Source organism: Brachyistius frenatus, unplaced genomic scaffold (genome assembly GCF_029030835.1).
Source record: "Brachyistius frenatus isolate BFR_SWC_R1_liver_20210118 unplaced genomic scaffold, ASM2903083v1 Contig_7, whole genome shotgun sequence".
NCBI lineage: Eukaryota > Metazoa > Chordata > Actinopteri > Embiotocidae > Brachyistius > Brachyistius frenatus.
In genome coordinates, this window is record NW_027210606.1 from 6,253,351 (window position 1) to 6,265,956 (window position 12,606).

The following is a 12,606-nucleotide window of genomic DNA, read 5'->3' on the forward strand; positions in this document are numbered from 1 at the left end:
GTAGGCAGCAGGGTGGAGATCGTCCCTCTGCTGAGAGGTCCACATGGAAACTGTGATGTAACTATTCATGTTACTTAAGTACTCTGGAGCTCGACCTTGAATCACTATTGAGTTTTACCTGTGTGGAGACGAGTTACTGCTTTCAATTAGAACTGCTTAAGCTCTACATGAAGACCATATCTGTTCATTCAGAACTTCAAATTCTAGCAATTGATATTTGTTTATGCCAAACCTGTGCATAAACTAGCCAGGCCTGTAAATCCTGCGCTGTAATATCTGAGCTCAGAGGTGTGTATCCATAAGAAAATGTCCCGAACATTATGTATTGTCCATACTGTTATCGCACATTCCTATGATACACCACTATTGTATTTGAAGAAGAGAAAGACAGTTGGTCTCTTGGATCACTCCTGAAGAAACGACCCACAGCGCTCAGACACCCGAGGCTTGTTTAGCTTTCACTCCGTGTACGCGAGGATTTTATGAGAACAGTGATTTGGGAGGAAGCATGAATGACTCTTGAGTGAGCGTAGGAGCACGTGCATGTGCGTACGTGTGTGTGCGCGCGTGCACGCGTGTGTGTCATCTCCAGCTGAGTAGCAGGATGCAGACAACCAGGAAGAGATAAGCGCGGGTGAATGGAGGGAGCTTTGCGTGTGTGTGTGTATCGAATGTTCTGCGTATGTGTGCCTGTGTGTTCGCGTGGGGAAATCACTTCACAAAGGCCTGGAAGTGTGTGTTCCCCTGTCTACCAGCGCGGGACTCGGAGGAGATAAGCAGACAGCCAAATAGTCCCCCTGTGTTTTCCCAGCAAAAACAGGAGGCGGAATACCAACCACTCAGACCGATGCCACAGGGTCAGGCCAGGAATGAGTTGCGCTTCCAGCCCACACAGAAACACACGGCCACCAAGACTTTACACACTGACAACAAAATGATCTGCTGATGAATCGATGAAATCATGACATTATGTAGTCTGGAAAATCTCGGAAAACAGTCATCTGTATGGTCACAAGAAGGTTTAAATTCAGTCGTATATCAGCGGACACAAATTTATAGATAGATGTGCATGAGTGTGTGCAGGTTCTGGCTGTGTGTGTATGTATTTGTCTGTATGTAGATGTTCATAGTTTCCCAAAAGACAAAAATGTACTTGGTTTGTCCTCCCAAACGTTCAAAATGCAGGTTTTTCTTTTTTTATTTACAATGAGATAAAACAAGAGAAATACTGTAAATGAATCCTCATAAGTGAGACACCGTAATCCGTCTTTGCTTGATATACCTGAACAACTTGTTTGAATTGAATGCTAATCCAAATATTTGCCCATTTTTTTTCCTATTTCAAAGGTAAAGAATGTACTTAAAATCGCATCTTTTATCTAAATATAGATGAGAAGCCCAGGAGATGGTGCGAGTCATGGAAGATGAACGTCTACAGCTCTGTGGCTTTTCACCAAACTCAGTCTACTGATGAGGACCGTGTGATACAAACAGAAGCCGCAGAGTCTCCACAACACTAACCTTCAGGTGAGACCGTTTTGTCAATTAATTTTCTCAGTTCATTAATCAAGTAAAAACCATGCCTTTATAAGAGAACATAAAAGGGTAATTGAAAGAAGTGAATCTCGTGTAAATCCTGAGGCTCCAGTGATCAACAGGAGAACATATACAGACGGATATTTGATGCAAGCGCACAAAATCATTTTCAGATGATTTGAAAAAAGTCTCGGCTTCAACAAAACATGTGTGGCTATTGCAAAGTGTACGACGTATTGCATGAATAGAAACAGGAGCAAAAATGAAGTGGGACAGAATATGGTAGTTCCCACACAGACACACACGTGTTCCAGCTACAGAAACTGGGGTACTCGTGTGCGCATGGGTGTGTGCAATTTGCTGCCAGAAATTTGAGCATGCGAGTATAAAACATTCTTTATATACATTGATATTTCCAGCAAATAAAAACACTGTCTGTGTTTTCTCACTTAGTTATTTTAACCTGCAGTTACTCAAACATACGTAGACTGACCGTCTCCCTGTAACCTGCCGGGCTTCCATCCAAACACACACACACACACACACACACACACACACACACACACACACACACACACACACACACACACACACACACACACACACACACACACACACACGCACGGTAAGTTCTCAGCATAGCTAAAAGCCACAGAGTCCTGGGATTGCAGTATCAACATAAAATTACCCACACAGAGATCAGTATAACATGCACATGAACAAACACACACACACACACACACACACACACACACACACACACACACGCGCGCGCGCGCACGCTGGCCAGTGTCCAGGATTGTCAGGTTTGTGTATGTGGTATGTGAGGAATGTGTGTCGGTCAGCTCGTGGACGCTCGGTGCTCCGGGTGGATTTCTTATCAGCCCGACGTGTCGTCACAACATTAAGTACCGTGAAAACACGCGTTAGCATACATGTGCACAAACATGTATGCACACAAAGTCAGACGGGTGTAACCCAAACAAAAAGCTAAAACGTGATTATTTGTCTTCCAACCTCTGAACATCTCTCTTGAGGAGAGGAGAGGAGAGGAGAGGATTTCTCTACCTTGACGTGAGGAATGACGCCGGTGGTGCTGGAGGATGAACATTTAGGAGATTGAGATGGACTTTACTGGACAAACAGTGGTGATCATAAAAATTGTGTTTTTTTTAATATTAAAGATAGACGATGGCGACGTGCCACTTCACCTGAACACACAAAAAACATACTGAAAGGGCAAAACTCTTCATTCCTGAAAACATTGGTTCTTAACCAAGTCTTAAGACTTGACTACTTCTTCTTTCATGTGTTTTCTAAATCTGGAAATTCTATTTTTCTTAAGAAATTATCATTTGACTTCAAACACCGATGCACTGGGAAGAGAACACTTTGTTGTTTTTGCAGATAAAATTGGGTTTTCATATCAAAACCATATTCGTCTTCTACTGACTTAGGATTTTCTTTATCCTCACTGAAGCTAAGGCTTCACATCCGTACCAGAATCTTAAGTATTTCAGTCATAAAACAGCTGCATGAAGACAACAATATGTATATGGACACCAACAAATACTGTGCAGGACATACATGACAGAAGGTTAATTTAACACAGCGCCTGTGTAAAATTTCAAGTGAACCGCCAGGCTTTGGGTTGAAAAACATGAGCTCATTTGGGTGGACCGAGCAGAGACATCCTTATAAAAGACCCGTAAACCTCTGCCGAAGAAAGTTACATCTTCTTTCATGTATAAAACAAGTTTTAAAAAGTGACAACTACTCACTGACAACTCAATCATTCATTTTGATTTCATTGCAGAGGTTCCCTCTCTCATTAAACACACAGGAATCCTCATATCATACAGTTAAAGATCAAACATGGTGTTGTTCCACAGCAGCTCCCAGACAGTCATTAAAAGTCCTACAAAATTTGTATCTCTGTGTGTGTGTGTGTGTGTGTGTGTGTGTGTGTGTGTGTGTGTGTGTGTGTGTGTGTGTGTGTGTGTGTGTGTGTGTGTGTGTGTGTGTGTGTGTGTGTGTGTGCATCTGTGTGCAAGAGCTTGCCTCAGGCTTGGCTGAGTCCAGCTGTTTCTCATCTCCATTGATGGTTGACTTAAGATCTGCACACGCGTTAACACACACACGCACACAGAGAGAGAGAGAGAGAGAGAGAGAGAGAAGAATAGCCTATACATGCGCGCGGCACAATCAGAACCAACATTATTGCCTACAGGTGATGCACGCGCTGACTGCGTGCGCGTGCTGTAAAAAGTCCATCTCGATGGAGGAACGGGCTTAGCGGGATCATCACCGGTCTGCACGTGGCATCCATCTGCGGCATCACCACGAACACTGACTTATCGGTTATGAAGGGTGGGGGAAAGAGGGGCATCTGGACCAGCGCGCACACACACACACACACACACACACGCACACGCACACACACACACACGCTGTCAGCACTCATACACACAAACACGTGCCAACTCAAATGCAGCGGTGAGAGGGAAGGATAACTGAGCACACGCGCAAAAAACATTTGACCTGTGTCACTTTTTGTGATTTAAAACTAAACTAAAAAAAAAAAAAAAAAACAGGACTCACCGGCTTTGCACGGGTCCTTGTAGTCAATGGTCTCGGCTTTGTCCTCTTCATAATAATCATAGTCTGGCTCCTCGTAGTCGAAACAGTTACAAATAGTCACTTTGCCCCAGAAAGTCAAGCCGGCAAGCACCAGCGTGATCCAGCGCATCTTAGCGGCCAGTGCCGAGGGCACTCGGTCCATCTGAAGACTGAAATAATGAAATAAAAGGCCCCTCTGCGCGTGTCCTCCGCTGTCAGGAGATAGTCAATCCACTCTCCGAGGAAAGCAACGACGGCTGGAATTTATCGGGTCATCGTGAAGCTCGGTGTCCTCTCTGACAGCCTGTCTGTAAATACTGTAGGGCGCTCGAAGTTACTCTTGCCGGCTCTCCTCCATCGTAAAAGTGCGCTGAGGTGTCTGCCTGTCAGTCCCGGTGTCTCTCAGTCAGCAAAGTGTCCGCTCAGGAGCTCCGCTGTCCTCCGCTGTGATCTCGCAGGTGAGGCTGTTGTGGGACAAACAAGAGAGAGAAGCGATGAGGGGAATCAGGACTGGATGAGCGTAAAGACGCACGGCGGTGTGTCTGCGGCACACACAAGAAACATCCGCTCTCTCTCTCTCTCTCTCTCTCTCTCTCTCTCTCTCTCTCTCTCTCTCTCTCTCTCTTCTCTCGTCCGGTACTGTCTCTCTCAACCCGTCAGCGCGCCGCCCTCACTCTCTCTCTCTCTCTCTCTCTCACACACACACACACACACACACACACACACACACACACACACACACACACACACACACACACACACACACACACACACACACACACACACACACACACACCGCATCATACCTGCACTGTTCAACCAAAGTGGTGCAGAATCAAAACCTGTTCTTTTACTTCTATTGGCTGAGCATTGTCAATGACATCCACCCCCCCCCCCCCCCTCCCCCTCCCCCCACACACACACACACACACACGCAACCCGCCCTCTCTCTCAAACTCACGCACGCACGCGCGCACACACTAAATCAAACGTCTAGGCTTCAATCAGATAACCTGCCAAATAAACTTCACAGGGCTCATTCAGTGCGGTGGAGGAAGCGCGCACTGATCATTACAGGTAATTGGAGCTTTACTCACACTCATCTGTAAAATGAAGTGAACTTTCAGTCAATAAAAAGCCGGCAGCGGTAAAAGTAACACGGCGGACACAAATTTGCCTGAGAGTTTTAGTAGCTGTTATCTGGTTATTGAGAGGCAGGTGTCAAGTAGGTGACAGGCAGACCATAAATGCCCAGCGGTGCTTAACATGAGGATACCTTTACAGTCAAATCAGTCTTTATACTGCCTCCTCTGTTTTCCTAATTTCCTGTCATTGAAAGACAGAAATAGCAGAAAAATGTGGTTGTCTGTAGGCTATTAAATGCAATCTTAAAACACAATCAATTCAGCAACTCGAGATACTAGCACTTTTTATTTGGAATTATTTAGCTCATCTGTCTTGTGCCATAGACAGACAGACAGACAGACAGACAGACAGACAGATAGATAGATAGATAGATAGATAGATAGATAGATAGATAGATAGATAGATAGATAGATAGATAGATAGATAGATAGATAGATAGATAGATAGATAGATAGATAGATAGATAGATAGATAGATAGATAGATAGATAGATAGATAGATAGATAGATAGATAGATAGATAGATAGATAGATAGATAGATAGATAGATAGATAGATGCACACCAGTCTCCCATTCATCTATTCTGTCCTCTCTAATCTGTCATAAATAACCTTGCCAGCAGGAGGTCGGTCAACGACAGATGAGTGAAGAGAGTTCACATGGGTTCATGATCCTCCACTGCATCCCTGACACCCAAAAGTCCAGTGGAGCAACCTCCACTCTGTATGTCTGTGTGTGTGTGTGTGTGTGTGTGTGTGTGTGTGTGTGTGTGTGTGTGTGTGTGTGTGTGTGTGTGTGTGTGTGTGTGTGTGTGTGTGTGTGTGTGTGTGTGTGTGTGTGTGTGTGTGTGTGTGTGAGCGCATAAAGCCCCAGCAAAATATGCTTAAAATCGAAGAAAATAATATTTCCAGTCTGTTTATCTTGTCGTCTTTTCCGTCATTTTGATGGACTGGGAAGTTGTCAACAACCACCTATAATCTCCCAAGTGCAGCTGACACACACACACACACACACACACACACACACACACACACACACACACACACACACACACACACACACACACACACACACACACACACACACACACACAGGCAGTAAAAATAAAACAGCAGCAGTTGTTGACAGACAAGCAGTGCAGCCTGTGAACACCTTGCCAAGGTAAATCCTCCTCAGACGAGTTCACCCTGCGTCTCCACAGCTTACCTGCTGCGTTTACCTGCGCGTCGGCTTGCTCCGGCGTCACGAAGCGACCCATCATGCTCCAAATGCAGGGACCTTCTCGGGAGTCTCGGGGGGCCTTTGGGATAACTCGGCTCCGAACGTGCCCGTCTCTCCCATTTATTACCGGGAGATTACCGGAGCGCTGTCTCTGCTGCTCCCGACTAATCCTGCCCTCTGGGAGAGGTAGCGGAGCGCTGACGTCACGTTATCAATCCAGCCGCAAGCTGTCCACTATGCACGCCCCAGGCCGTAGACACAAATCCCCTGGACGCAACACGCAGACACTGCGTTAAATTGTGTAGGTCAACACACTCCTGATTTTTTGTCCCCAAACAGGTGGCAGCTTGAACTTTTCATTAATTATAGAAACAAAGGCCAAAGAGCTGGAAAAGAGAAGCAACAACCCAAATCAGCATGTGGAATTTATCTCCTCTTATGAAGATCTGGATACTTACTTGGAGCCTACGGAGTCTCCTAGGGGCCATGGCGAAAAGTTTTTAGGACCTACTTTTGAGATTCCCTCGTGATATTTGGCATTTCCTCGCAACACTTTTGCAAGATAACTTTGGTAATATGGCTCAGAAGGAATGAAAGAAGAAAAGTATTGTGAGAGAACGCCAAATGTATTGTGAGGGTATACAAAAGTTGTCCTCAAAGAAATTATTGCCGTGACCCCTCAGGGGCTCTGTACACATTAAATTGGTCAGAAAATGTTAATGTAATAAGGTAGCGTTCTACAAATTGGTGAGTTTGTTGTTAACAGTATTAGTTTTGTTAAGATACCTGAAAACTGAAACCTGAAACTCATGCTGATATTAAACTGCAAAATCTTTACTGCTTAAATCATTGTTTAGCATGTCAGTGTGCTAACACATGCTAATTGGCATAAAACACAAACTGTAGCTGAAGCTGATTGAAATGTCAGTTGGAAAGTTAAAGTTGTTCTGAACCAAAGATAAAGTCTGGCGATCACCAAAGTCCACAGAATTTATCATTTGGTGACCATACATGTACCCACCCTAAAAAAGTCATTTTGGTGTAATTCACTAAAGTCACTCCTTCTTAATAGTTTTCTGATGGGCCATCTGAAAATAATCCCACCATTAATTAGATACATGGCCTCAAAAAGCAGTATTTATTTTATTTTATTTATTTATTTTTATTTATTTTTTTGGGGGGGGGGCATGTCTGTTTGATTGACAGGCGTGTGGTGCCGTCAAGTTTCTGCCATATGTGGGTGCGGTGTAGTGTTCATGGGTTCCCAAACAGATCAAGTCTGAGTCATCGCTCGCCCAAATATGTTCAAAAATTTTATGGGAATCAGCCCATTATTTGCTGAGCTATTTCAATGTGGACCAAAGACGTGACTAACCAACCAACACTGTCAGACAGAGCCATTGCTAAACACTTCATCACTTGGCAAGAACAAGATTTACAAGTTTACAAGAGTGGTTCTTTAATTGGTTACCTCCTACAAGTTGGCCTCCAATTAATTTTTTATAACAGAAGTAAAATTTACTGCTTGTTTTATTGGTCTAATTTTAAGGTTTATTGCTTATAACACGCCTTTAATTTTTTTTTATTGAGCAACAGCACAGAATTGCTTTTTAGATTCTCTGACATCTGAGCGACAACAAGGACCTGTGAAATGTGTCTTAGTTTGTGTGTCAGCATCGCTACTGTTGTGGCAGAATATCTGAGTTGAGTCTCTTTTATCAGATGTGACTGTGTGTGTGTTTCTGTGTGTATTTGCAGTCTGGATTTCCCTGCTGAGCAGTTACTAATTAACACTGGGGAAGGCATTGAGCGGGGTCTAGGCCTTTCCAACCACTTACAGCACCTCTGTGTGGTTACCATCCAGCCAATCTATTCAGCAAAATGCTTCCTTCTTAAATAGGATCCAGCTATTGAAATTAATGCTGTGTGCGGGTATTTGTGTCCCTATTTAAAGCACATATCGATCAGTGAAACTCTGCGAAAGTACCTCGCCAGCATTCTGACCTAGCACACCGACCACCGCCACTTCCACACACCTTCCTGAAACCACACTCTCTCACAAACAAACACACATGCATCAGGAGGAACCCTGAAACGGAGCAGCAGCCCCTCGAGACTTCCCCAAGTGCTGTCGTCTGCAGGTATTGGATCGCTATTATTAGCTTTGTTTTCCTTAAACACACTTTCCCATCAATTCTATATGCAGCTGCCTCTACAAGGTTTGCACTGTACTTTAACTTTAAAGGCATCCTTTGGCCAAAATCGAAATGTTGTTATAAAAGTTTGCACTTCTCTTCAATGACTGATTACTGTCCCTTTTTAGACTCCAACAGCTGCCAATTTTCAGTCCATAGAAACAAATCACATGAAAATTCACTTCTCTGTTTGTGCATATGCTCAGAAAGAATTGTTATGTCATCATTGTACTTGTTACAGCTTTGGCACTTTGATGTCCATTATATTTACAATTTTGCTAAAATATAACCAAAATTCCACAGATGTTGACTTGAGACCAGTCTTAAACCAGATTTAAAAATTGACAAATCAATGTTTTTATGTTAAAGGTCCCATGTTTTTCACTGTTCCAGTCTTTTATTTGCCGTCTTGATTATCCATGCGGAGATATTTTTGTGGTTTTAAGTACCAAAAACCCTTAATATATTTATATATCTTTTCATTTGAACCTGTTTTTAGAGCTGCACAAAAAACAGGTTGTTTCCTGTCTGTGTCTTTAATGTGTATTGACATCAGTGACCCTCTCTTCTGACTGGCCGACTCTTTTCTGAGTGACGCATGGCCAGGCCAAGTACAAGCTGTCTTTGGTCTTGTAGCTCGCTAGCTCCACAACAGAATGACCGCTCAGTGTGTTGTTCGGCAAAAAAGGTTGAACACGGGCAGTTCTCAGGTCGGACATATGACATAAGCATGAGTTTGTGAACTCACAAACTTACAGAAGTTCAAAGTCCTGCTGTGATTGAGCCTGTGGCGCAGTGATGACTGAAGACATGTAAATGTCTTCCTTATGAGGACTTGATCTGATTTGGACCCGCTCTCACCCTCTGACTTAATGGACTCAATCTTTTCAACTTGTTTTATACTTTTAAGTTCCTTCACAACAATGAATTTCATTAACAGGTGAATAACATTGAAGTGCTTGACTGTGAAAAAAATAAAAATATCTCACCAACTGTCTTCACATTTTATTCACTTTATTAGTGACTGTTCGGTTATTATAAGACAGTCATAAAATTCGACCTGATTTTTTTTACCAGATGAATACTAATCCTCTACCATCCCATTGCAACTTTTATTTCAGGTCAGTACAGTAAATCTATAAAGATAACCTTTGGTCAGCTGATAAAAGACAGGGACAGGGGAGTCAGAGCATGGGAAAGGAAAGAAAATGAGACCAAAGATAAAATGATAAGATTACCTGAGGTAAGAAAAAAAAAAGGAAATATTATGTTTTCTCTCGGGCCTGCTGACTGTGATGGTGTCCTAAGTGTTTTGTGAAATTCCCCCAGAGGGAGTTAAGAGGTGGCCAGAGACATCCATCACCTTTTGGCTGAAATGCCACGGGAAGACAGTCTGCTGACACAACAGAGGATGCTAATGCTCAGATTTTGTTTAGTACAGCTTCAAAATATATGAAAGAAGGGAAGGAGGGAAGGAGAATAGTTCGAGTTTGAGGCAACTTGAGGGAAATGTTGAGCTTTTTAAATGCTGTTGTTGAATCACACCAGTCAACCCAAGAAGATCCCCGAGGTTTTAAGTTTGACTGTAACATAAATGATGAGTGTAGCTCTCCCGTGTTACTGGAGACATATGCGTACTCAAACACACTCGCATATGAGACACACATACAAGCTACGTGGAGTAGTGTGTCCTTATGTAAACAGAGAGAGCGGAGGGAAGACGAGGTACAGAGAGGAAATCCTCTGTTTAAATGCCAAGCTGTGCGTGCCATTCTCTCTCTCCCCCCTGCTCTTATTTCCTCTTTTCTGCACCTCTCATGGCTCACATTCTGCACCTTCACCTCTCCTCCGCTGCCGCTTGTGTGTTCGTGCATGTGGGCGTGACTGTGTGGGTGTGCACGTGCCAGTTTCGGGCTCACATTTACGATCCCGGTCGTGAGTCAGGGAAGGTGACACGGACTGCTTTTGTCTTCATGCCACCAGGATTTGCCAACGGGGGCAAGTAAAGACTCGGAGCAGGATGCATGTTGGTGAGAGGATAGGGATGCGGGTGTAATATTGTCCCAGTGTCACCAAGAAATCATCATATATTACGAACTCAGACAATAAATGCCTCACTGTAAAAAGGTTGTAGTCAAAGGGGCTGTTGTCCAAGACCTTTGGCCTTTTGTCACCTTATTTTCTTCTCAAGTGATAATACTATGCTGATGTGTTTTGAGAATCGGTACCACTGTAGATACGATAGTGTTCATGCGCGTCTTTTCTGCTAACATTTAAATCCCCAGTTCCTCCCGTCCATGCTGAAGTGTCCATGTGCAAAACACTGAACCATAAGTTGCTTCCAGTGGCAGGCGAGCACCTTGCATGGCAATAGGTTTGTAAATGTGCGAGTACATCGTCAGTTGTCTGAGACCACTGAGGTCAAAAGGCACGATACAAGTGCAGCCCATTTACTGTGGCGTACACAAGAAGATCCAGTGTGACCATCGAGGGTTTAAGTTTGACTGTAACATAAATGATGACTGGAGCTCTTGCGTGTTACCGGATAGAGCGCACACACACACACACACACACACACACACACACACACACACACACACACACACACACACACACACACACACACACACACACACACACACACACGAGCTATGTGGAGTAGTCTGTCCTTATGTAAACAGGGAGAGCGGAGGCAAGATTATTTAGTGTTTTTTGAATTTTCTTTGCCAAAATTTCAAGTAAAACTGCATTTATTGGGCTTTTGCACACAGCATCAGTTAGTAATGAAGGGATTCAAAAATGTACAATCATTGAACATTTACAAATGTTAATTTGTGACGTGCACCCTGAAACCTCAGTATTTTCTGTTGTCCTTTTCTAAACAAAAAGGACATTTTGCTGATATCATAAAAAAATATATATTTTATCAAATTTTATAGTCAAACGACCTACTTTTGTTTGGTAAAAATAATATAAAAAATATATGTGTGTATATTTATTTCCAAAGATGTTGCCGGTGTTGTGTTATTGTGAGAATGAACTATCTTACTTTAAGTACTGTGAGGTGAAACTTCACCTAGATGCAGGTGAACTTATCTCACCACAGTTTTCTCTTTGATCTGGACATTTTGTTTATGGCTGCAAAAGGAGGATCACAGCTGGATAAAAGGCCGATGGCTCCGAGTTAGATTTTGGTGAATTGAACTCTGACAGACAAAGAAGTGCACTGAGTGAGCAATAACTCCCAAACACACCAAGTCCTACCGTTCACACATCCCCCCTACTCTGAAAGGCGAAGACTCTCTCTCTCTGTGTGTGTGTGTGTGTGTGTGTGTGTGTGTGTGTGTGTGTGTGTGTGTGTGTGTGTGTGTGTGTGTGTGTGTGTGTGTGTGTGTGTGTGTGTGTGTGTGTGTGTGTGTGTGTGTGTGTGTGTGTGTGTGTGTGAATGTAAACATTAGCCCCTCGCTGACATAGCACTTCTTCAGGAACCTGGGCGTGTGTGTACTTGTATAACTCACATTGCAGCGATTTAACTTCCTTTTGCGGACAAAGAGCTCGTTTCCATAACGTAAATAATTAAATATTTGGGTGAAGACTTGGTTTGAGGTTAGGGGTAAGGTTTAGGCTAAGTCTCCAGGAATTGAATGCAAGTCAATGTATTGTCCTTTAAAATGATGGAAACATTTCAGTGTGTGTGTGTGTGTGTGTGTGTTTGGGCTCGCATGCGTGCGTGCGTCTTCTCGCTTCTGCTCCCTGCAGATATGCTTCTTCTCAAAAAGGCTCTAGAAATAAGCAGCAACGACCGTAGACTGTGTTTATGTGTGTATTTGTGTGTGAGAGTTGAATTCCTGGAGAAAGACATTTCAGCCAGATCAAACTTTGGTACACT

At 43.4% G+C, this 12,606-nt stretch overlaps 1 protein-coding gene across 1 annotated transcript in view; it reads right to left on the reverse strand.

Moving 5' to 3' along the window:
• The window catches only part of tll1 (tolloid-like 1), a 48,185-nt gene extending 43,566 nt beyond the window's left edge, over positions 1 to 4,619 (reverse strand). The window contains exon 1 of the mRNA XM_069689210.1: positions 4,138 to 4,619. Coding sequence (XP_069545311.1) covers positions 4,138 to 4,318 — 181 coding nt within the window. The 5' untranslated portion in view covers positions 4,319 to 4,619. The remainder of the gene's footprint in view (positions 1 to 4,137) is intronic.
• Between the last annotated feature and the right edge of the window lie 7,987 nt (positions 4,620 to 12,606).